The sequence below is a fragment of the Paroedura picta genome, chromosome 8, assembly GCF_049243985.1.
Source record: "Paroedura picta isolate Pp20150507F chromosome 8, Ppicta_v3.0, whole genome shotgun sequence".
Classification (NCBI taxonomy): Eukaryota; Metazoa; Chordata; class Lepidosauria; order Squamata; family Gekkonidae; genus Paroedura; species Paroedura picta.
The window spans coordinates 61,895,276-61,920,977 of record NC_135376.1 but is presented as its reverse complement, the minus strand read 5'-3'; the positions used below and the strand labels follow the sequence as shown (position 1 = coordinate 61,920,977).

At 46.5% G+C, this 25,702-nt stretch overlaps 1 protein-coding gene across 8 annotated transcripts in view; it reads left to right on the top strand.

Moving 5' to 3' along the window:
• Positions 1-25,702, top strand: part of C8H10orf90 (chromosome 8 C10orf90 homolog) — a 124,030-nt gene that overhangs the window by 22,738 nt on the left and 75,590 nt on the right. The window contains exons 1-3 of one of the 8 annotated variants that reach the window (XM_077350087.1): positions 11,723-11,888; positions 18,269-18,324; positions 25,252-25,329. The exons of 5 other annotated variants lie outside the window; for them this stretch is intronic. Coding sequence is in view for 1 of the 3 variants with exons in the window: in XM_077350084.1 (XP_077206199.1) it covers positions 11,867-11,888 (22 nt within the window). In the remaining 2 variants the exon portion in view is untranslated. Of the gene's footprint in view, positions 1-11,702; positions 11,889-18,268; positions 18,325-25,251; positions 25,330-25,702 lie in introns of those variants that run through there. 2 more of the 8 variants (XM_077350085.1, XM_077350084.1) reach the window with 2 other exon arrangements.

The following is a 25,702-nucleotide window of genomic DNA, read 5'->3' as shown; positions in this document are numbered from 1 at the left end:
CGCGGGCGGGCTCTCTGCGCGCTGGGGGTGGAGGTGGAAGTCCATGGCCGAGGACGGCGGCCAGGCCCTTCCCCAGACGCTGCCCAGCCCCTTCCCCGAGGCTTTCCCGTTGAGATGTTTGGCTGTAGGCTGCCTTGTGGGACGCGGCGGTGTGTCCTTCGGCGGCGGGGACTCCCTGGCCGGCGGCTTGACGCGGCGAGAGGCGCTTTGCGCCTCTCGCCGCGTCAAGCCGCCGGCCAGGGAGTCCCCGGCAGCCGCGCTTCGCGCGACTGCCAGGGTCTCCCTTGAGCGAAGGCAGGCGGCTCCAGAGCGGCGTTTTCTTTGCGGCGGCCATCTTCTTGTTGTGGTGGGGGCTACCTCAGGCGGCGGCTTGACGCGGTGAGAGGCGCTTCGCGCCTCTCACCGCGTCAGGCCGGGAGCAACAGCGAGCCGCGCTGCGCGCGGCTCGCAGTTGCTGGGAATCAGAGAGACCAATTGGCAGGCGCTTCGCGCCTGCCGTTTGGTCCCTCCGATTGTCTGTCATGAGGAAGGGTCCAATCCGGACCCTTCCTCATCCCGGACACATCCCGCCTCAGAACCCCTTACTGTTTTATTTAGTCCGTGGCGCCCGCGGCGCCACGGGCGGTGTACAGATAATTAAAATAAGCATAATGAAAATATTGTAAGGCATAGGAATTTTAAATTATGGTTCCATGTAATTGATCTTGAACACAGTAATAATATTTGTAATAGAAATAGTTATATCCTCAACCCCAAATAACTTCTAAACTGTTGGAATCCACCCCAAGATTTGAATTTGATGACTTCAGAAGGGTCTAATTAAAGTCTTATGAATTTTGCAATGGCTTTTGAAATGTATGTGGCCAGTGTCGGATTAAACAGACCAAAAATTGGGCACAGAAAGAGAAGGGTGAAGGATCAAATGTGACATCATCAAAAGATATCCATAAGTGAACACAGACAGTGCCTTTAGCAAATCATTTTGAAAAAGTTAGCTCTTACAAGGAGATGTGATTGACATTCATTGTTCTAATCCACAGGGATACCATGTCTCTTTTCCAGACTCTTAAGACTACAGTTCATGATAAATCATTACCCCTGCTGGATGAATAGGACCCTTAAGATTATATACGTCTCTGGATTCAATGTCACATTGAATGAAAAAAATGATTTGTAATTACTTGGGATATTCATGCTGCTCTTGAAAATATCTTACAAGGTAGGCTTACTCACTGTAATGATTCTAATACTAGAACATCAGCAGCCAGTCCAGTGGTGGCTCACTTAAATTATAAGACTTCTGAAGATGCGGTTATAGAGGTAGGTCACGATTTGGAAATTACTGTTTCAAAAGACCAGCATGATATATACATAGTTGTTCCAAAGATATATAAAGTCCATTTTCTAGGTACACAAGAAAGCAAAGGTTTGGAATATTCTATACTGTGTTGTTATAAGAGACAGTATGAGGGTATGTTCAGTGATATATTTATGATTCTACTGAGGGTGGCAGCAGAGATAATATCAATTCAATAAAATGAGAGAGAAACAAATTTGTCAGTGAGATTTTGCAAGGGAATTTGAGCTTTATTTACAAGTCCAAGAGAGAGTACATTTTGTAACACTATGGTTTCCAAAAGAAACCTGAAATCAGCATGAAAATTGTGAAGGTAATATTTTTCAGATTTACAAATTTGAAAAGCGGCATGGACATACTATAATCTCTAGTGTCCCTACTCAAGAGCCTGTTTTATCTGAAAGTCTCCTAAATCCATGTGACATCACTAGGAACTGAAGCTTACTTCCTGTGATCACCATGTCCTCATTGCTAAATAGCCTATTTATTTATTTTACAAAACATGATATAAAATGAAGACTTGGGAGAACCTGAGAACTGCTGCCAATCAGAATACACAATACTGCTTCAACTGACCAATGGCCTGATTCACTACCAGGCAGCCATGTATTCATGCAAAAGGGTTTTATGACTCAGTGGTCATCATCATATGCAGATCTTCTGTAAGGAGGGAGGAAAATAAAATAAAGAAATGCAAACTACCAACATCTACAAACCTGTCTACACACATTTGGGCTTCACTGGGAAGAGGGGGGTAAATATTTTACATATGCATCGGTGTTGTTAGTTTGTAGTCAGAAGGTAAAATCGGCCTAAAGCTCTGAGAGGAAGACCATCTTAGCATAGGATTGCCAACTGGTTGTCTGGAGTGGAGGGGAAATGTGGGGTATCATTGGTGACAATGTGACATCACACCCATCTAGGAATTGTTACAGTAGTGTCCAGTGGTTCCTTGAGCACATGGACATCCCTTCAGGTTTCCCTCCAAAGTCACATCCCACCATCACAATGGTGTTTTTTTTTTAACTTTATAATTCCACTGGCTGTAGGAGTGGTGGTGGTAAACAGGATCTGCCCTGCCCCTAATGGGAAAACGACAGCCCGACTTTAGTAACATCTCCCAGCTTAATCCTATTCCTTCTGCTTTTTTTGCCAGAACTGTGAACTCATCTTAGTAGCTGTTTGGTCAGATCATGTCAAAATGGCCGCTAAGACCATGACATGTATGTGGCATGAAAATATGCATAGGGGCAAATCATATTGGGTTATATACATTTAAGTTAGAAATGTAAATATTTTTCTAGAATGTTTAATTTTCCTTGTGAAATAAAGATACTGGAATGATTAAAATGGGATGAAATTAATTCAAAAGAAATTCCGTCTCAACATCTGGAAGAAGTTCCTGACAGTTAGAGCGGTTTCTCAGTGGAAGAGGCTTCCTCAGGAGGTGGTGGGTTCTCCATCTTTGGAATTTTTTAAACAGAGGCTGGATAGCCATCTGACAGAGAGGATGATTCTGTGAAGACTTAAGGGGGTGGCAGGTTACAGTGGATGAGCGATGGGGTTGTGAGTGTCCTGCATGTGCAGGGGGTTGGACTAGATCAGTGGTACCCAACCTTTCTGAGGCTGGGAACTGGCAGGGCATCGGGCCACGCCCATGCAGACCACGCCCGCACGGGCCACGCATGCGCGATGCGCGGCCCGGCCCTGATTCCCTCTCCCCGCCCTCCCGAAGTAAGAAGCTTCCCAGGCCGCAAGCTTGTGGCCCGGGAAGTTTTTTACTGCGGGGGGGGGGGGCGGGGAGAGGGAGCCGCCGCCCGGCACCATGGCCTTTGCGGCCCGGCACCGGGCTGCGGCCCGCAGGTTGGGGACCACTGGACTAGATGACCCATGATATCCCTTCTAACTCTATGATTCTATGATTTTATGATTCTATTATTCTGGAATTTAAGAAAGAAACTATTGCATTAAAAAAGCACAATCCCCTAGCACTGAGTCTGTCTCATCTTGTGATTAAAAAAAACTTGCAGAAGTGCACTATAGCTTATCAGTTATTTAGAAAGTTATACTATCTCTTAAACACCATCAACAGAATCTCAAGAAGCTAGTGGGCACCAGGAATCACATTGGTGGTCCCTGTCACACCTATAGGTGTGCTAGGGATCATTACCCAAGACCACTGGAATTGTATTTCTTGCCCAATGCACACCTTAAATAGGGACTGTCACATCATAATTTATATATTTCTCAAGTGTGAGTAGATCTATGGATATTTAAGTCCTCATATTGGGACCACACTGAGGGAAATATTTTTCTACAAATTTGAGGGAATTTCCAGTTTTCAGAAAAATCACAAAACATTAAAAAATAATGCCCCAGATTAGTGGAAAAATCTTATCCACCTCCTTTGAAAAAACAACCCCAACTATGAAGGGATTTTTAAAAACCCAACTTATAAAAGGAACATCTATGATTATAAGAAATTAAAAGTTTTCAGTGGCAATTCCTAGGCAACCACAGTATCCTAGGCTTGATATCTACGAGTAAAAGACTGGGGAGGGGGAGAGCCATTTCCAGGGCTGCTTTGGCCTTTGTGGGAGGATTCATCAGGGCCAGGCCTTACAGCAACCACTGGGTGACTTGATACCACCCAACAACATGACTCAACCTCAGCGTGGTTGGTTGCTACTGTTCAGCAGCAGCATCCTATGAAAACCAGTGTAGTGTAGCTGTTACAGCTAGACAAGCAAAAAAAGAAAAATTGTACTGTTTCAGATTTAGGAAGAATCAATTCAGGCTTAATTCAAAGCCTCCTTTCCCAAAGCACCCTTTCCTGGTATGAATTCAGCCCAATCCGAATCAGTTTGGCACCATAATAACATATGGTACCATTAAAGTCAATGGGAATTTTTTCCTTTCCGTCTATTCCAAGACCTGGTGGGGGGGGGAGGGTTAGAGGCAGAGGCACCAAATTTGCAGCGTAGCTTTGGGAGCCTTTCCTCAAAACAACCCCAAGTTTCAGGAAGAGTGGACCACGGGGTCCAATTATACAGGCATCCAAAATGGGTGCCCATCCCATCTCCACTGTTTCCCATGGCAAGGGAAGAAATATTCCTCATTGCAACTTTGGTGCCTGTACCTCAACTCCCCCCCCCCCCCACACGCACACACAGAATAGATGGAAAAGGGAAAGTTTGGTCCCTTTAAACTGCCCAATTTCCATATGGCTGAATCGTGCCTGAATCGCGGTTCAGCGATTCAGCCAGGGCAGCTTTAGACAGTTTAGGGGAAGTGTGACTTGGACTGGATTTGTCCAAAAAGTATCTGAATCAACATCAATTCAGGTACTTTTCAGGCTATCCAAAAGAAATTGCACATGCCTAATTACAGCTCCTGGATAAGGTCTAGGTGATTTTGGGGCACTCACTTTTTTTCAGCATAACCTTCCTCACGGGGATCTGATGATAAAAAGGAGGAGAGGGTCATGATGTAAGCTCCTTTGGTCCCCACAGTGGAGAAAGGCAGGGTATAAATGAAGTAAGTAAATAATACATATAAGCAAAGCAAATATAAGCAAAGATAGCAGGGAAATTAAAAGATAGGTTAGTGAAAGGTTGAAAAGGATAGAATGAGGCAGGGATATGGGGGCTGCCAGCAGGAGGGAAAGGGGAAATATTGTGGGAGGGAGGATGCAGGGAATGTGGTGTGCCCCTCCCATAGATCATTGAGTGGGCCCTGCCATACAAGCAGGATTTGCCCAGTGGCTGTAACCACATGGCTGTGCCATAGTTTTCCTAGGTACAGGCTGCTGTGGGGGACGGAAAGCTAAAGACATAAGGACAAATAAAGGTAGGTTGGCTGTTTGGTGGGAAGGCAAGGAGGAAACTGGAAAAGAGGGAGAGTTTGTGGGGTCTTTCAGGGAAGGGCAAGAGAAAATGGTGAGGAAGGGGGGGAAATGAAATGCCCCCCCTTCCTTGCTGGTCTCCCGCTTGTGCACTATAAGAACACACAGAGACCATCATGATCCACAGAACACTGTCCAAGCTACATAGATACCACTTGCTTTAAGCCTAGGACACGACCTGAGTTTCTTCATGTACGTCATGACACAAGTTAGATCCTCCTATCCCAATATGGACAATCCCCGTGAACAGAAATGCAACTGGAGAAAGTGCTGTATCTAGTACAGCTGATTCAAACGTTTTCACGTTTATTTACACTGAGACATTTGTCCATCAAATGGAGTCTAAGCATCATTATTTTGAAATCTGCTGTTCTGCATTTGATTCCAAACAATTTTACATAGGAAAGAAACTTTGCACTTCAGTTAAGTGACCCTCCTGCCTCACAAAACTCTAGAATGTGTCCATGATTAATAAAGTTATTCCAGCCCAAGGCTCTGCGAGCCTCTGCAGAAATGGGTCAAAAACCAATAGGCAGCTGCCTTAAGGCACTATTGGCTTATTAACACTGCTTCATTGGCTGTTATGGTAGTTAATGCTTGGCTCAGCCATAACCAGGGCGTGTATTTGCTGTACATTTCTGATCAACATTTGCCTTTTAAGGAGTTTCTTATACGTATTTGTCAGGGCGTTTTTGCTACATCGCTTTTAAATTAGTCTTCTGTTTATTAAGATACTTTTTTTGGTGAAGGAAATACTTTCAGTGTTTGTGGATATGAGTGACTTTACTTTGTACTGTGAATTCTTGTGAAAGGCCTTCATATTTACTACAGCCTCTAGGTCAGGGATTCCCAACCTGGGTTCCCAAGGCACTCTGGGGTTATGCAAGAGCTCCCCAGGGGCTACAAGGCCTTTCTCAGGCCACTGACATCACAGCACTGATAAAGCTGTTCTGACCAAGCAGTAATATCAGGGCTCTCTCAGCCTCACCTACCTCACATTATTGGAGTCCACATCCCCTGTTGCTCTAGTCTTTTTCCCGACAATGCAAATGATAAATGAGTGATTGATTGATGATTGATTGGCTGGCTCCCACATCTTACTTCTGTGCCCACTTCTCTGAATGGGTTTGACACAACCTCTGGGGTTCCTTGACGCCTGAAATATATTTTAGTGGTTTTTCATGGTCGAAAAAGGCACTCCAGGTTCAACAGCAACTTTTAGGTACAGGCAAAAATGCCATGGGCTTCTTGAGAGTATACATCTCAAAAGGTTAGCATTGAAGTAAAACAGAGGCTTACAGGCAGTTTTCCCCAGCATGTGTTATGCATGTTTCCCCTTGATGTTTGCACCATGACACTCCTTAAGTTTGCTTATCCAAAGCATATTTAACAGGAAATAAGTCTCGTGAACATGATAGGTGTTTCTGAGACATAGGACTGGACTGACAGAGAGACTGAATTCTGCCACTTAGTATTGCAAAGACTAGCCTGGCAACTAGCGAGGGGACTTAATGGGAAAGGGGCCACTAGCAACATTATGACATCATTGGCAATAGGCTGACTATAAACCCCTTTGCTTATGGAAATGACATCAGGAGGTTGCTGGGGGACCCTGGCGATGCTCTAGCATTTGGGCAAAACTTTGCCAATTATTTTTGGCTGCTGCCATCAGGAGGATGGTATCCCTGCTTCCACAGCCAGCAGGTGAGCAATTGTCCAAAATGTCCCAGTTTTGTCATAGTTCCATTCCGAACCAAGAAGCCATTTGTACATTGCATCTGTAGTTTTGCTGTCTGGGTCTGACATTGCAACCAAACCTGGGAGCTTAATTTAATATAGCATGTATTCAGTCCCTCAGCGTCATATCAGCTTGTGCACAATGTAAATATGCAAGAAGGCAAATGGATAAATTATTTCTCTCTCTGCATTAGTCCTTTTCTTCCTTACATTTGTAGGCAATGATTCTGAGTTCTGGATACTTTGGTTTGTGAGAAACATACAGTCATGAGGTTTTTGTTTGTTGCTAAGCAACGGGGGGGGGCTGGTCTGGGAAAGGCTAGCATTGCTGGCTAACTTGAGATGTCCTGCTCAAACATGGACAGTATGGCTAACAATTTAGAACTTTCTGTTGCAGATCCAAAGCCAAACATGTTTTCTGAAGATTGAAACATTATCCTTTGCTGCTTCTTTTGTCACTCATGATTTTTTAAATTAAGCTTGGTTGATGATTTGTCTCTTTACTAGAACAGAAAGTGAAGGATCTGGGGGCCCTAGTATTTAAGCTGATATCAAGCTTTGCAGTACTCTCCACTTCTAGATGTAAAGCTCAAGTGATAAAAAAAGCAATTACCAGTTATCTTTTGTTGAAACTGCAGATAAGCACAAAATCTGCTTACATTCTACTTTACTTTTATACAATTGTGCTTTGTTTAATCTTGGGAGATCATCTGTGCTTCCTAACCTGTTGCAGTGAAAGGGGGGGGGGATAGATGCTTTCCGAGATAAAACCGATCCAGAACTGCATGTTGCATATATTAAAAATAAAACATACCTGCAAAGGAACCTTGAAAAGAAATGGGTGTCCTGTCATTTGCTCAGTTCTCCAAAAGATATGCCTAGGCTGGAATTCTACTCTGCAGCTGCACGATTCAAATCCAATTGAGAGCTGATGAGCTAAGGAAGAGTAACCCTGTGCCCCTTTCCTGTGATCAAAGACTCTGGTTTTGGAACACCGCTGATCCCCTGGAAAGGGTGTGTGTGCTTGTAGGCATTTCTTCTGCAACATTTGCCCTGCACAGACCACTCAGTGACTGTAGTTAGGTGGGCAGCACGCTCATGCCTGCTTTTCCTCCCTGTGTGGTGAGTGAGAATGCAGCCAGAATGTTTGCTCAGGGCTTTTATTTGTGCTAAGTGGAGACTGAGGAAAGCATAACACCTTTAATGGTTTTCAAAATGGCTTAACTACATTCACACATAATTTCCATAGGTAGTCTTTCTGAATGTGCACAAGCATTACAAGCAGTATTGCTGGTACTGGGTTTTGGTATTTTTTATTGATTGCATGATTTTCAATAGTTTTATGGTATTGTTTTGACTTGTAAGCTAGCTTGAGCAAGACTCAGGAGAGGCAGCATATAAATTCCTCAAATAAGTAAGTAAATGATACAGTGGCATCTTTTATGTTTTTTTGTGTTGTGTAGAAAACACATTCATGTGAGGCTTGTATCTAGTACTCCGGCTCAGAAACCAGAGAGGGGAAGAACCAGAAAGCATTCAGGGGGCCTTGGTGGTGCTTCAGTTTGATATGTGTCTGTTTTTCCTGCTTTAAGCCCTCTGTCCTTATAGTTGTAAAAAGTATCTTTAGAACATTTCCAGAGAACCAGCATGATGTAGTGGTTAAGAATAGTGGCTTTTAATCTGGAGAACTGAGTTTGATTCCTCACTCCTCTGCATGAAGCCTACTGAATCACCTTAAGCCAGATGAAGTTCTTTCAGAGCTCTCTCAGCTCTATGTAGCTCACAAGGTGTCTGTTGTGGGGGGGGGGAGAGAGAAAGGGAAGGTGATTATAAGCCACTTTGAGACTGATTCAGGTCGAGAAAAGTGGGTATGAAAACCAGTTCTTCTTCATCATATGCATGGCCTGAAAATTAGTGCATATTGGTTTAATGCCCCTAATACCTTTCTTCTTCCACAAGTTGGGCATCTAACAGAACTTTCACTACTGAACAAACATCCTATTTCCTTGGTCTGAAATCATTTTATTCTCTGTATTTTAGAATTAAACCAGTTTAGTTAATAGACTAGGAATAGGATTTTTAAAACGAGTGATTATTAAGCAAAACACATTGAGATGGAAAAACGAGTTGCTACCTTGTTTGAATGTTCTGGGTAGTCAGACATTTTGCTAGTGCTTTTTGTAAAGAGCGCTGTTCATCTTACTAAATAGGCATAAAAGAGAATGGCTTTGTAGAGGAAGATGAGATGCTTCTTTCTGCCCAGGGCCTTCTAGAAATGGGACCTAGACCAATAACATTTTTGGTAGCCCCCTGATAAGAGCTTGTCTTCTAATGGTGCCTATATTAAGAGATTTACAATGCCTGGCTTTTTGATAGCTGAACAGAGCTCATTCGTCTGTTTCACAGTGGATCCTATAATCATCTCTGCAGGCAGTCAGCTATTGCTTCAAGTTGCACAAGCCCCATTAACAGATCTCATGATGTTCTTTAGAATAGAAACAAGCTCATCTGCTACACATCTTCCTCAGAGAAACATGCCTCTGCTTTCTTTTATATGATGAGTTTGTTAATATGCAGAGCTCATTTCAGGTTGCTTCATTTCCTGTAACACGAAAATGATTTCTCTAGCCTCGTGAAGATTTAGCCCATAACTTGTTTTCAGTACCAGGATTTAGTCCTGGAATTTATGAAGCAATAACAACACTTATTATTTACATAACCCGTTTAGAATATTCAAAGTACTTCATTTATCCCATCTCGCTAAGCCTTTCATCATCCTACAGTATTAATCTAATATTGTCAACGGAGCAGGGAGAGGCCCCGAGGTTGTTTGCGGAAGGCCAATGGTGAGTTCCCGACTGAGCTGAAGTGTGTAGATTTCCCTTTTGTGCAACTCACACTGCATCACCTCTTACATTCGTTGCTAGTTGTGGAACCTGGACAGCCCAGGCTACCCTGATTTCATCAGGTCTTGGAAGCTAAGCAGGGATGGCCCTGGCTAGCATGTAGATGGGAGACCTCCAAGGAATACCAGGGTCATGACACAGAGGCAGGCAATAGCAAACTACATCTGAACATCTCTTGTTTTAAGAACCCCACCAGCACCAGGGGTTGTCATATGCAAGCGGTGACTTGGTGGCACTTTCCAACACAATAAAAGTCCAGGGTACTTCTGAATAGGTGCAGGTTGCCTTCCCCATTAAACATCCACAAGTCATTCTGCATCTACTTCAGTCTGAGATTGAGGAGGAAGATTTCATACACACACACACACACCACACATTGAAGCATGATGTCTGGAACCTCTTATTAAAAAAAAAATTAGGTACTGGGGACTCCGTTTTTTTTTTTCCTATTATCTGTGGCTCCGGTTATTTGACAGTATTTTCATTCTCTTGTAAGGCCTAGCTCACCCAGTTAATTCCTGTGCTTTGCTTTTTTACAACTTCAACCAATCCATAGGGATTGTTTGACTGTACCTGTTGTGATGGTCCCTCTTAGGTGCTGTTTGAAAAGGCTTGCAGGGCATGATTTGGCCTCCTAGATCTATTCAAAAAATCACACACACACAAACACACATCCTTGTCTCCGCTATGTCTCTATGAAGTGATGTGCCCCACTGAAGACGATAGCCAGATTTTTAGCTCTGCATTGCTTTATTTACATCTGGATCTAATCTTCCTCTCTATATAAAATTTCTTTTTAGCATTTTGGCTTTTTGTTTGCAGCTCCCATCCAAATACTCAGTTTGCTCAAATCCCCTTTCTAGTCAGTCATAGCCACTTGCCACAGATCAAGAATTCACCTGCTTACTGTCCATACATACACTAGTTGCAGGTACTTGCCAGCAAAGTGCCTCATTGACTGTGATACCATTTCCAGTACCTCTGGGGTGTAATGCCAGGATCCAGAAGATCCCTGGCCCCATGATGAGCAGTGCACATTCTTCTGATCCAGCAAGGGATGAGTAGGAGAGAGTTTGAAGAAGGCCAGCTTAAATGACCAACAGGAATCACATAGTGGAGGCCTGGATCGGATGTGCGATAGGTAAAACTTCCTCCAGCAATGCTGAGGCAAGCTGGCCTCTTCCTTTGGGAAGATTGAGAATGGGTTATGAAAGTGATGAATCAGTATCTAAAAATTATCTCCAAACACTCTCAAATATTGGTCTAATGTATTTCTGATTAATTCTGGAAGAAACCAGTGAATTTACCAGTACATCCATTATTTGAGAAAATGATTTTTGAATTGGCAACCTGGATTTTTGTTGCTTTGTTCTGTTCTGGTTTTGTGTTGGCTTTCAAATAGTGGTTCAAGCTCTGTTCCAAGTTTAGAAAAAGTGAGACTGCTATCCAGTTGGAGAAAACTTAGTTGATTAATAGTAATCAATTGTATTTATATACATTTAATAATTGTGAATCAAAGCATTTGTTCTGTAGAAAAAATGCTGTTTTTAGACTATTAAACTATTATTAAACAACATGACTACATGTAGCAGTTAGGCTATATAATAATAATAAATAATAAAAACCCTCTGCCTTGTTTGTTTGGGGGCAACCCTTTCATGACTGGTCTATGATGAAGAATGATTGTCCATTTTAAAAGTTCCATTGGACTTAAAAGTGGACCTAAAATTATTATCCTTTGTGTTCATGGAAGTTCTAAAGATGGAATCTTAGCTTGAATGTCATGGCAACGTAATACTGTAAACATTCCAGGACAAGCTTGCCCTCACTGGTATACTACTGCCATAGTGGTGAAAGGCTGAAAAATTGAATTGTCTTGGTGACGTTTCAGATCTTTAACTGTGACTACATCTATTGAATGTACCATTTATTTTCCTTCTGCATCTAAATCTTTAGTGAAATATGATCCGTGAAATATGCAAAGGTGAGATTTTTTTCTTCAATTAATTATTAATTTCCCACTATCTTTGAAATACTTGACAGACTAGGAAAGGAATAATTTTTCTTGGACTCTAGATTGAGGGTTGTTAGGATTGCTTACCATTAATGCAACTTCTTTAAGGACTTTGTAGAGGTGAGGCATGCGATCTGCTCTTGAAAGAACTTCACCATTTCAGTGATGAGGAACAAAAGCAGAAGGCCATAATATAATAAAAATAATCTCTTTTTTCTGGAAGCCATGTGTGTCCTGAGCATATGAGAGGTGGCAAAATTCACACGATTCTTCTTTTCTGAAGAATAATCTTCATGGCTTTCAGCCTCTCACTGCTGAACCAACACCAAGGCTGAAGTGGACAAATTAGCAGCAGATCCATGAATCTCATCCCTGAAACTACAAACAGGGACTTGGACCATGATTTAAGTGACAGAAGGCAAGTTGAACTTAGCACATGTCCCACTTGTGAAATTGCTTCTCTCCATTTTCCCTGGCAGGATTTAATAAATCCCTAAAGGGGAAAATTATGCTGATTGGCAGACAAATGTCTATGGATAGAATACATAAGTAGGGTTAAGAGTTCAGCGTGTACATCACTCCCCCCTTCTATGTTGTACTTGACTCCCCATTTTATAAATTCATTTCGCCTGTGTTTCCATATTCATTCTTTTTTCTTTTTTTGCATCTGATTTGCTTTATGTTGATTTCAAACTAAAAATAAATTTGTGATATAATTTTCCATGTCCAATCTGGGTCAAACTGTCCACTTTCCAGAGGAATTGGTTGGCCGCTGTGTGAGAGACAGGTTGGTGGACTAGATGGACCACTGTTCTGATCCAGCAGGGCTGCTATTCTTATATACTTACTAGATTTTAAGCCCATTTTATATTAGAATAAAATGGGCGCTAGCTGCTGTCCCTGGGGACAGCGCTTGGTGGCTGGCAAGGGCGGGAGAAGACGGCAAAGGCTTCTGGGCAGCCGGGAACCCCTCCCCGGGCGCCCAGAAGCTGTTCTCCCCTCCCACCCCCCCAACGGCAAAGGCTTCTGAGCGCCCGGGAACGGCGCAGGGCGGCTCGGCCGCCCTGCGTCGTTCCTGGGCTCGCAGAAGCCATTCTCCCCTCCCACCCCCCAGCGGCAAAGGCTTCTGAGAGCCCGGGAACGGCACAGGGCGGCTCGGCCGCCCTGCGCCCTCCCCGGGCGCGCAGAAGCCATTCTCCCCTCCCACCCCCCAGCGGCAAAGGCTTCTGAGAGCCCGGGAACGGCACAGGGCGGCTCGGCTGGCCTGCGACGTTCCTGGGCTCGCAGAAGCCATTCTCCCCTCCCACCCCCCAGCGGCAAAGGCTTCTGAGAGCCCGGGAACGGCACAGGGCGGCTCGGCCGCCCTGCGACGTTCCTGGGCTCGCAGAAGCCATTCTCCCCTCCCACCCCCCAGCGGCAAAGGCTTCTGAGAGCCCGGGAACGGCACAGGGCGGCTCGGCTGGCCTGTGACGTTCCTGGGCTCGCAGAAGCCATTCTCCCCTCCCACCCCCCAGCGGCAAAGGCTTCTGAGAGCCCGGGAACGGCACAGGGCGGCTCGGCTGCCCTGCGACGTTCCTGGGCTCGCAGAAGCCATTCTCCCCTCCCACCCCCCAGCGGCAAAGGCTTCTGAGAGCCCGGGAACGGCACAGGGCGGCTCGGCCGCCCTGCGACGTTCCTGGGCTCGCAGAAGCCATTCTCCCCTCCCACCCCCCAGCGGCAAAGGCTTCTGAGAGCCCGGGAACGGCACAGGGCGGCTCGGCTGGCCTGTGACGTTCCTGGGCTCGCAGAAGCCATTCTCCCCTCCCACCCCCCAGCGGCAAAGGCTTCTGAGAGCCCGGGAACGGCACAGGGCGGCTCGGCTGCCCTGCGACGTTCCTGGGCTCGCAGAAGCCATTCTCCCCTCCCACCCCCCAGCGGCAAAGGCTTCTGAGAGCCCGGGAACGGCACAGGGCGGCTCGCCCGCCCTGCGACGTTCCTGGGCTCGCAGAAGCCATTCTCCCCTCCCACCCCCCAGCGGCAAAGGCTTCTGAGAGCCCGGGAACGGCACAGGGCGGCTCGGCTGCCCTGCGACGTTCCTGGGCTCGCAGAAGCCATTCTCCCCTCCCACCCCCCAGCGGCAAAGGCTTCTGAGAGCCCGGGAACGGCACAGGGCGGCTCGGCCGCCCTGCGACGTTCCTGGGCTCGCAGAAGCCATTCTCCCCTCCCACCCCCCAGCGGCAAAGGCTTCTGAGAGCCCGGGAACGGCACAGGGCGGCTCGGCTGGCCTGTGACGTTCCTGGGCTCGCAGAAGCCATTCTCCCCTCCCACCCCCCAGCGGCAAAGGCTTCTGAGAGCCCGGGAACGGCACAGGGCGGCTCGGCTGCCCTGCGACGTTCCTGGGCTCGCAGAAGCCATTCTCCCCTCCCACCCCCCAGCGGCAAAGGCTTCTGAGAGCCCGGGAACGGCACAGGGCGGCTCGGCCGCCCTGCGACGTTCCTGGGCTCGCAGAAGCCATTCTCCCCTCCCACCCCCCAGCGGCAAAGGCTTCTGAGAGCCCGGGAACGGCACAGGGCGGCTCGGCTGGCCTGCGACGTTCCTGGGCTCGCAGAAGCCATTCTCCCCTCCCACCCCCCAGGGGTAAAGGCTTCTGAGAGCCCGGGAACGGCACAGGGCGGCTCGGCTGCCCTGCGACGTTCCTGGGCTCGCAGAAGCCATTCTCCCCTCCCACCCCCCAGCGGCAAAGGCTTCTGAGAGCCCGGGAACGGCACAGGGCGGCTCGGCCGCCCTGCGACGTTCCTGGGCTCGCAGAAGCCATTCTCCCCTCCCACCCCCCAGCGGCAAAGGCTTCTGAGAGGCCGGGAACGGCACAGGGCGGCTCGGCCGCCCTGCGACGTTCCTGGGCTCGCAGAAGCCATTCTCCCCTCCCACCCCCCAGCGGCAAAGGCTTCTGAGAGCCCGGGAACGGCACAGGGCGGCTCGGCCGCCCTGCGACGTTCCTGGGCTCGCAGAAGCCATTCTCCCCTCCCACCCCCCAGCGGCAAAGGCTTCTGAGAGCCCGGGAACGGCACAGGGCGGCTCGGCTGGCCTGCGACGTTCCTGGGCTCGCAGAAGCCATTCTCCCCTCCCACCCCCCAGGGGTAAAGGCTTCTGAGAGCCCGGGAACGGCACAGGGCGGCTCGGCTGCCCTGCGACGTTCCTGGGCTCGCAGAAGCCATTCTCCCCTCCCACCCCCCAGCGGCAAAGGCTTCTGAGAGCCCGGGAACGGCACAGGGCGGCTCGGCTGCCCTGCGACGTTCCTGGGCTCGCAGAAGCCATTCTCCCCTCCCATCCCCCAGCGGCAAAGGCTTCTGAGAGGCCGGGAACGGCACAGGGCGGCTCGGCTGCCCTGCGACGTTCCTGGGCTCGCAGAAGCCATTCTCCCCTCCCACCCCCCAGCGGCAAAGGCTTCTGAGAGGCCGGGAACGGCACAGGGCGGCTCGCCCGCCCTGCGACGTTCCTGGGCTCGCAGAAGCCATTCTCCCCTCCCACCCCCCAGCGGCAAAGGCTTCTGAGAGCCCGGGAACGGCACAGGGCGGCTCGGCTGCCCTGCGACGTTCCTGGGCTCGCAGAAGCCATTCTCCCCTCCCACCCCCCAGCGGCAAAGGCTTCTGAGAGCCCGGGAACGGCACAGGGCGGCTCGGCCGCCCTGCGACGTTCCTGGGCTCGCAGAAGCCATTCTCCCCTCCCACCCCCCAGCGGCAAAGGCTTCTGAGAGCCCGGGAACGGCACAGGGCGGCTCGGCTGCCCTGCGACGTTCCTGGGCTCGCAGAAGCCATTCTCCCCTCCCACCCCCCAGCGGCAAAGGCTTCTGAGAGCCCGGGAACGGCACAGGGCGGCTCGGCTGCCCTGCGACATTCCTGGGCTCACAGAAGCCATTCTCCCCTCCCATCCCCCAGCGGCAAAGGCTTCTGAGAGGCCGGGAACGGCACAGGGCGGCTCGGCTGCCCTGCGACATTCCTGGGCTCACAGAAGCCATTCTCCCCTCCCATCCCCCAGCGGCAAAGGCTTCTGAGAGGCCGGGAACGGCACAGGGCGGCTCGGCTGCCCTGCGACGTTCCTGGGCTCGCAGAAGCCATTCTCCCCTCCCACCCCCCAGCGGCAAAGGCTTCTGAGAGGCCGGGAACGGCACAGGGCGGCTCGGCTGCCCTGCGACGTTCCTGGGCTCGCAGAAGCCATTCTCCCCTCCCACCCCCCAGCGGCAAAGGCTTCTGAGAGCCCGGGAACGGCACAGGGCGGCTCAGCAAGCCTCCCAGCGCCGTCTCCGAGCCCGCAGAATCCTTTGTACTCCCCCAGTTGGGGGAAGGCACAGCGAGCCGCAGGCCTACCTTCCCTTTCGGCGGCCCGCAGAGTAATGGCCGCCGTGCAGGGAAGGGTAGCCCTCGTCGGGGATGGGGCGGGTTGGGAGGCGCTTCGCGCCTCCCTATTGGCTGTAGTCCAGGCAAACAGCCAATCAGCAGCCGCGTTGTGCGCGGCTGCTGATTGACAGTTTGGGGCTGGACTGACAAGCGGAGGGCCCAATCGGGCGGCGCTTCGCGCCTCCCGATTGGGCCCTCCGCTTGTCAGTCCAGAGGAAGGGGCCTATTGGCACCCTTCCTCATCCCGGACAGGGCCCGCCCTCGGGGCCCTTACTGTTTTATTTCTTCCGCTCCGCTAGGAGCGGTTAAAGATAGAGAATTGTACCCCTTCCAGAAAGGATTATGCCCATCAAATTTCAGACTGAAACTTTATAGACCACATGGTTGTAACCTCATTTTTCCCTATCCATTTTGGATTTTACAAAAAGGACCTTGTATGCCAAATTTCAGGAACTGAGGAGAAATGGTCCTATTGTATACCAGAAATCTTGTTAGGATGTATTGATTGAATGACTGCTTTGTAGATGTCAGTTTCATACCTCTTTATCACTCCTCTGTCTTTTTCCTTCTGAGCACAGATTTGCATTACTCTGATGACTAACAAAATGCTTTCTTATGATGGATTTCTTTCTGATGATGATTGATTATTCTTTCCTTTTATGTCTTCATTGATTTATACTTTAATTATTGATTATTCTATCCTTTAATTGTTTCCAATTTATATGAAAATCCCTTTGGGGTACATGTATCTGACCACATTCTCTGTAAATTTTTAAAGTTACTACAAGGTCTGATTTTGTTTAAATTCCCAAACTTTTATTTTAATTACCTAAGAACTGGAATCCTTTTCACTGTTTCCCTGATATATATCAGTAATGATGTATTTATCATCGAGTACAACTCCTTAAAATGGTTGCCCAAACAGGATCTAAAAAAAAAAACATGTTACAGCTGGACATGTGTCCCTATTTAAAAACTGTAGAAACAAACCAAATATAATGTCTAGCATAATGAAATTACTGAAGAACTACATTTGCCAACAGCCCTGTCCTAAGTAATAGTTGTCTTTTCCCGGAGGAGAGAAAAAGGAGGGAAACAGGCTTAGCAGGTACTTGCTAATGGTAGGCAAACTCCTGGTAATTGTTGCCAATTCCTGCCAGTTCTCATGTGGTCAGTGTGTGGAAGTTGGCTGGCCAAATGGGGAGAAGGTTATTATCACTATGTGATATTATTTTCAGTGTCACCCAGAAGTACTGGCATTGCACTGGGGCAATACTTTAGCACTAGTAGGGAAAGGATAAGGAGAGACTCAGCTCTTGCCCTGCCTGCTGTGTACTCTGTCTCCCTTGGCTGGACTTTGGTCTCTGGTTAGCTCTCTGTCTCAGCACAACCACCTGGATGAGTAGGTGCAGGGCAGCACCTCAGGTAAAGCTATCACAACCATTGTCTGTGTCCTAGGAACCTAGCAGTATTTCTCCCAGATCATTGTCCAACTCTGGAGATCCCATCAGGCCATTGTAATGGGGGCAAACATTTCATCATGGCCCCAGGGAACTTTTTCTCTGTATCAAGAGCACCCAGCCACCAGAGCTGTGTATGTGTGTTCTTAGACCCCTACATACAACCAACAAGTTGACCCCTTCTTCCTTCTTCTGTGAATTGCTATGGACCTCTCATCTTCTAGATTGGTAAATATCACCTTCTTGAAAATATTTAATCCCCTTTCAATATTTATTTTCTAAGGTAGTTTTGTGTGTTTGCTGTGTTTTTGCTGTACCACTTTAATTCCTTAATAAAAGCTTTCAGTTTAACATCTGACTGGTTATTTTGAGTTTATCTAAGGGAACAATCCCTGTAAACATTGCTGGAAATCCTGAATAGCCCTCTCTTCCTGTTTCCTTAAGCTAAATTCCCCAAACTAATTAGGAGGCATCCTCTTTGAGTAACAGCAAAGACTTGTTATATTTACTGTACCAGGAGAGCCTTTGGAGGAAGGGGGTGGAACTCGGAAGGGCATTCCTGCAGCTTAAGTGGTAAGCATAAAAGGCTGTGTTAAAGACTTACCTTTGGAACCCAGTTGTTACCTCCCACCCTTTCTCAGTTGAAGCTTCCCTCATTACTTAACATTAAAGTTTGTTTGTTTTTTGCTATTACCGACATGTCTATGGTTGCTGGAACCCACCAGGGCTGATAATAGAAGTGCCAACCCTGAAATGTCTTCCCCATTTGCCTCAAAACTTATTTGCCCTGGCTTGCTGCTAAATTTTATTGATGCTACACTAATAACCTGCAACTAAGATGCTCTTGTTTATGTCTCTTAAGAGACTTCTCTTCAAATTAAACATCACATTATTATTCTAAACCACCATAGATGTAAAGAAAGACCTTTGAAATCAGACTTACTAGCATAATTCTGTTTTCTGTTTATATCATGGTATGGATGGTTTTAACAAAATACAAACAACACTAATGCCCATTACGGGAAAAAAGCTTTGCTGTTGTATTCCATAAATCAATATGAAAAGGGAAAATGTGTAACTGAGCTACTGAGCAAAGGGTAGGGGTGCTGGTCCCCAGGGAGGACCTGGGGATCCCCTGGAATCATAGCTCTTCTCCAGGCGACAGAGATCAGTTCCCCTGGAGAAAATGGCTGCTTTGGTGGGTGGACTCCATAGTATTTTACTCCACTGAGATCCCGTACCACCCCAAATTCCACCCACTCCTGACTTCACTCCCCAAAGCCTCCAGATATTACTAATTCAGTGTTGGCAACCCTAGAAAAGGGACATAAAATGAGTAATTATATCCTTCTCACACTTTATCCAAAATATTCTCCCAATGATGGTGAACTGGGAGGCATTTCTTGATTTTTGTTCAGGCTTTTTTGAGGTCTCACATACGAGTTCCTAAGTCTTAAATAAAGAAGTAAGCTGGCTTAAAGATATACATACGTGAAAGAAGAGGGAAAACAAGGGAAGAAGTTTAGGAGGTGTAGGATACATTTTTAGTGCATAAGGAAGGGGGAGTTCTGTCAGATGTGGTTACTACCATCTCTTCAGTATTATGATCTGGCCACCCTAAAGGGTGAAACATAGATCAAGAAGTACCAGTGGTAGTGGTGGTAGGTAAAATTTTCCCAAATCAGTCTGATATAGCCTGCCAATTCTTTGTATGTGAACTTCTGGTATTGCATGCTGTTTTGACAAGGAGAGTGAAGGTGTCCAAGTGAAAAAAATATATTCAAGAATAACAGGGTTCCAGGTAGGATATCAACTAAGCAGGTTTTTAAATGCAAGACTAATAGAAGTAAAGCAGCCATTTGGGCCCCCACTGGGAAGCCTTGTAATCAGCTACCAGCCATTTCTAAGAATAAATTGTTCAGAGTGACAGTCTCTTCAATGCATGAAAGTCTTCAAGCTTGATAACTTCCTGTTTGGGAGTAGGGGGGGGGAGGGAATGGGAGCCCAAGGTTGCCTAGCAACAGCCCAATGAACAGCAGTGACAGTGGAGAAAGACCAGGAGGAGTGTGTTTCTTTGCCATTAGTCTCCAAAAACTGATAGAGGCACATTATTTGTTATGACAACACACATGTTATCACCAAGATTGACCCATAGCTGATCCTCTGACATTTGCCCCATAACATAATAAAATGCTTATTCCAGTGTTACACCAGATTCCTCTTAAACAAGAAGCTACAAACTCCCCTTTATAAGGTCACTGTTTGTCTGACTTTTTCCCCACAGGTCATAAAGGGATAATACAGAATTATCCAGATATGTAGAATTTGATGACAGGTTTGCTATAACTTCTAAGAAGCCACTGCTGAAATCATATTACACAACTGTCCATAAATCAAATAGCTTCTTAGCTACTAGTGGCATGGAGCAAAATTGTTCTTATTTTCAGAGCTGGATATATTGGAGTAAAAATGTTGGCATTCCTGGTTTCCAGGTTTCCAAATACTGATATAGTATTCAGACCCAGTGTTGGTTGGTTTGTTGGTTTGTTTTGGATTTCTGATACTTTTTTACTCCATTATTCTCTATGGGAAATCTTTCATGGGGGGCTAGGGGGTGTTTTTAAAGACGCTGGCACCCAAACTGCAGGAGAGTTGTTGGCTCCTGTCCTTTAAATATCCTTGAAATTTCAAGTCAACTGAACCAAGGGGTCCAAATCTGTATATATATTTAGGAGACCTGATTCTTTTCAGAAAATAGCAATAAGGTATTTTTCAGATATACATCTGGCTTTGTTGTTGTTATGTGCGAAGTCGTGTCCGACCCATCGCGACCCCATGGACAATGATCCTCCAGGCCTTCCTGTCCTCTACCATTCCCCGGAGTCCATTTAAGTTTGCACCTACTGCTTCAGTGACTCCATCCAGCCACCTCATTCTCTGTCGTCCCCTTCATCTTTTGCCCTCGATCGCTCCCAGCATTAGGCTCTTCTCCAGGGAGTCCTTCCTTCTCATGAGGTGGCCAAAGTATTTGAGTTTCATCTTCAGGATCTGGCCTTCTAAAGAGCAGTCAGGGTTGATCTCCTCTAGGACTGACCGGTTTGTTCGCCTTGCAGTCCAAGGGACTCGCAAGAGTCTTCTCCAGCACCAGAGTTCAAAAGCCTCAATTCTTTGACGCTCGGCCTTCCTTATGGTCCAACTTTCGCAGCCATACATTGCAACTGGGAATACCATAGCCTTGACTAAACGCACTTTTGTTGGCAGGGTGATGTCTCTGCTTTTTAGGATGCTGTCTAGATTTGCCATAGCTTTCCTCCCCAGGAGCAAGCGTCTTTTAATTTCTTTGCTGCAGTCCCCATCTGCAGTGATCTTGGAGCCCAGGAAAATAAAATCTGTCACTATCTCCATTTCTTCCCCATCTATTTGCCATGAATTGAGAGGGCCGGATGCCATGATCTTTGTTTTCTTGATGTTGAGTTTCAAGCCAACTTTTGCACTCTCCTCCTTCACCCGCATCAATAGGCTCTTTAGTTCCTCTTCACTTTCTGCCATTAGAGTGGTTTCTGCCACTGGAGAAGGAAATGGCAAACCACTCCAGTATCTTTGCCATGAAAACTCTATGGACAGTTCCAATAGGCATAACATCTGGCTTAGTTATATCCAAATGGACATCCTAGCATGCACTAAGGATTGACAGGCAGATACCCCATTCCACAGAATGAAGCTGAGGTCTTTAGGTTTTGGGGGCTTTTTACCATAAAACAGACTGCTATCAAGTGAGGTAAACATGAAGAATCCAATACTGAGATAATTTTCCTTCTTGTCCATGGACACGTATGTGCCCTTTTAAATGATCACCTGCTCACCACCCAGAGTGTTTTGTATATTATCCACCTTTTGTATTTGGCAAGACTGCAGAAGAAACCTTCCTCCTAGACTCTGAATACGTGCTTTCCTCTTGTGGCAACTTTGGAGTTTCACAAAAAAAACATCTATTCACTGAAGTTTTTGCAGAAGAATTTTGGGGTGAATTGTGACTATTGCCTACAAATGGATCAGTGTTTTGAAGCTGGAAGTGCTTTTCATTACGTGAGCCAAATCAGAAAGTCTTTTGCACAGCATGCCTGATCTGTAGTTTGTTTACTTTTAAACGAAGGAAGCTACAAACCAATAATTTCTGCTGAGAGTGGAGTAAGGAATACGTCTGTGAAAAATCTGTCAACAAAAGCTCTTTCCTGATATGTAAGAAACTCAGGGTTATATTTACTGCAGCAGCTTATTGTTGATCTCCTTCTTATATTTTTCTTTCCTGTAAGAATTTTTTTTAAGTATGATTGCATTGATGGTGCCTGTTCCTATTTCAAACTCATTGGGATCTGTGTGTCTTGGGGTACTTTCAGGTTAGATTGTGCCTCAGTAGGGGCTGTTCATTCGATCTCTCCCGTCTACTGAGCGTTAGGGTCAATTCCCACAATATGGGACTGTTGCCAATAAAAGTCAGTCCCCTTTTCACCAGCTGAACGGTTTCATATCAACTTTCTGTATTTTGGCATAGCTGAAGAAGAAATATTCCTCCTCAGTATACTTGGAGTCTGCTTTCCTCTTGCGACAACTTGGTGCAGTTACAATATGCTGTGCCTATAATAATAACCAGCACCGGGTAAACTGTTAGAGCCATACTGAGTCATGATTTCTGATTTATTTTTAAGGTATTTATTTATACACTGCTTTTCTCCACAGAGGTGACTTAGAGCTGCTTACAACATTGTTAGCCCCTCATCCAATTTATTCTTACATCCCTCCCCCCATGAGGTAGGTTAGATTGACAGAAAAAGTCTGGCCAAAGGTCCTCCACAGTTTCCATGGCAGAGTGGGGAATAGATTCAGACCTGTGTCTCACAACTGTCTGTTTGCTCAGGCTTTTTAATTCCTACTGGCTGCCAGGATCTGTCGTTCATCTGTCGTTCAGGGTTACCAGGGTTGCACACTGTAGAAGCTTTTTTTTTGGGGGGGGGGGTAAGGAGCAGACATGACATCATACTGTATGCCAATACACATAGAGTGTTGTCTGACCTCTGATGCTGGTGTGTAATGTGACATTATTTCCACCCCCACTGTTTTTCCTGTTAGCCTATGAGTAAGGGGACACCTAGGGCCTCTTGTGGCGCAGAGTGGTAAGGCAGCCGTCTGAAAGCTTTGCCCATGAGGCTGGGAGTTCAATCCCAGCAGTCGACTCAAGGTTGACTCAGCCTTCCATCCTTCTGAGGTCGGTAAAATGAGTACCCAGCTTGCTGGGGGGTAAACGGTAATGACTGGGGAAGGCACTGGCAAACCACCCCGTATTGAGTCTGCCATGAAAACGCTAGAGGGCGTCACCCCAAGGATCAGACATGACTCGGTGCTTGCACAGGGGATACCTTTACCTTTACCTTTAAGGGGACACCTGGCTCCCATCATGCTTCTGCTTACAATTGGGTGCACAACTAATCATGAGTTCACATCAGATGCTGGCTGGGACAGAAAATTTTGATAGGGTCCTTAATGGCATTGCTTTTTTCATTCCCATATTTGTCTCAGAAATGATCTCTATTGCTTAGTACAATGCATCTGTGGTTGAATGGCCTGCAGGCCCTATACCACTGTGCTTTCCAAGGTTCTTCTGATAAGTGGAGATTCTTTTATTTTTCTCTTGGATGATCCACTGCTACCACTTGACTTTTGTGAAGGATTGCTTGCTGAGATGGGCAAAACTTCCAGCTTCCCTTCTCTGATCGGAGGCCTTGCCTTTGTGTCTCCTGCTGCTCATTGCCTGGTTACCACAAGAATTTTTCCTGTTTTGTATGCCCTTAGAGAAATAGCCATGTGCTCCATTAAAAACAGCATCTCCAAGATGAGGGAGATCTTTGTGGTACAGAAAACACTACCAGCATTCAAAGTTATAAAGTATTTATAAAAAGAAAATGTTCACAAGCATTCTTTTAGCACAGCACCAAATGGAGCAAGGGGTTCAAAAGATATGGGTAAAATGCCATTTCTCTGTCCCTCTCACATTACATGCCCTTTCAGATGTAAATATATAGGACAAGCTTCTTATCTTAGGAAGTTACAGATCTCTACAGAGTTTGTGTTACCTTGAAACCCCTTTCAGATGTCCAGGCCAACACATGGCCAGACCTTAGTTCTGTCTGCTTTGATGGCCTCAGCATTAAAGAGACCTTCCTCCTTCTTATCACCTCTCTTTTCCCCACCCACTGAACAGGTGGGGAATAGGTCACAGAGGCACACAGGATAGGTCACAGAGGCTTTTCCGGAAGTCTCTGGAAACTTCCTATAGTCTCTCCAGTATTTAATTCCTCCAAATGTTTGTTCCTTACTTGGGGGGGGGGGCAGGGGAGACCATCTCATTGTCTAAAGCAGGCTTTCTCAAACAGGGTTTCATGAAACCCTGAGGTTTCTTGACAACCCCAGAAGAGTTCCATGAATGGGTGGGAGTTAATTAATTTATATATATTTTTTAAATTTGTTAAACATTTATTGGGTGATATGATCTTATATGATCATGTCAACCTGCCCCCCTCCCAAAATAGCCAATGATGGGCTTGGAGGGGGTGAAAAGGGAGGGGCTTCAGACAGACACATTCACAGCTATGCTTCCCAAGCCTATTCTGCATGATTGTAAGACCTCTAGAGCAATGGTCCCCAACCTTTTTATCACCGGGGACCAGTCAACGCTTGACAATTTTACTCAGGCCCGGGGGGGGGGTAGTCTTTTGCCGAGGGACATAGCTGCCACCACCTGAGTTCCTACTCTGTTTGCTTTCCCGCCAGTGCCCCTGACTTTCCGCCGCCCACTAGGGGGCACTACCAGCAGCAGCTGCGCAGTGCCACGCTGAGGGGGAGCCCCAGCCATGGCGGCCGCCGGAGAGCACCAAAGGTGAGCCGGCGGCAGAGTGGCAGGGCAACCCCTGAGGAGGACGAGCCGAGACCCGGTACCGACTGATCCACGGACCAGTCCCGGTCTCCGGACCAGCAGTTGGGGACCACTGCTCTAGAAGAAAACTTCAGGGATTTCTCAACAGTAAAAATTTGTATGAAGATGTGCTGAAGTAAGTCTGGAAAGTAGTTGCACTCTTCCCCCCTTCCTGCCTGTTCTCTGCCCAGAAAGGGAGACGGGGAAAGAACATTTTAAAACTCAGAGTGAAGGCTTTGCTCATTACAAACCTCTAAAGAAAAAAAAATGCATTTCTTCATGGAATCATATTTTTATTTTACCTTGCACATATTTTAGTTACTGGTACAGAGTGAAACTGAATGCTGTATGAATAGTAATAGTCTCTGGTTCCAGAAAAAAAATTGTATAAAAATCCAGAAACGCTTCAAAAAGAATTCACTACAGTGTGCTTCAGGAGCTTTGCAGATTAGTACTTGCAGCAATTTTTAGTTTCATTTTCAATGGATGCTTTTCTGTGCCTCACAAACAAACTTCTCCTGATATCTCTTCAGCCTGAAAGAAAGAGGAAGGAGTGAGAAATTGCTTGGAGGGACAGAGAACAGCACTATTGTTGTGTACCTGTTTGACAGGTAAGAATCAACTGTTGTTCTTTGTTAAAACTGCTATTTGCAGTTAGCAGTTTTATTATGATTTCAAAGTGTTTCCAAATTCAGTAGCCAATGAATTCCAAAAGTGTTTGTCTAACTATACACATACTTAGAGGTAAGTCCCACTGGGTTTAATGGTGCTTATTTCTATATAACTATGTATAGGATTAATTAAAAAGATGAAGCTACTTTATGATTGCTCAGACTTTTGTTTCATCATCCCCAGTAGCAAGATGCAGCCCCCCTGGCACTTTGTTATTAATTGTCTGGTGCCCATTTGCTTCTTCCCAAAAACACTGCTTTCCAAAAGCAAAGAACCAGTCCTGGCTTTCCTTTGCATCATCAGAGCAGGAGA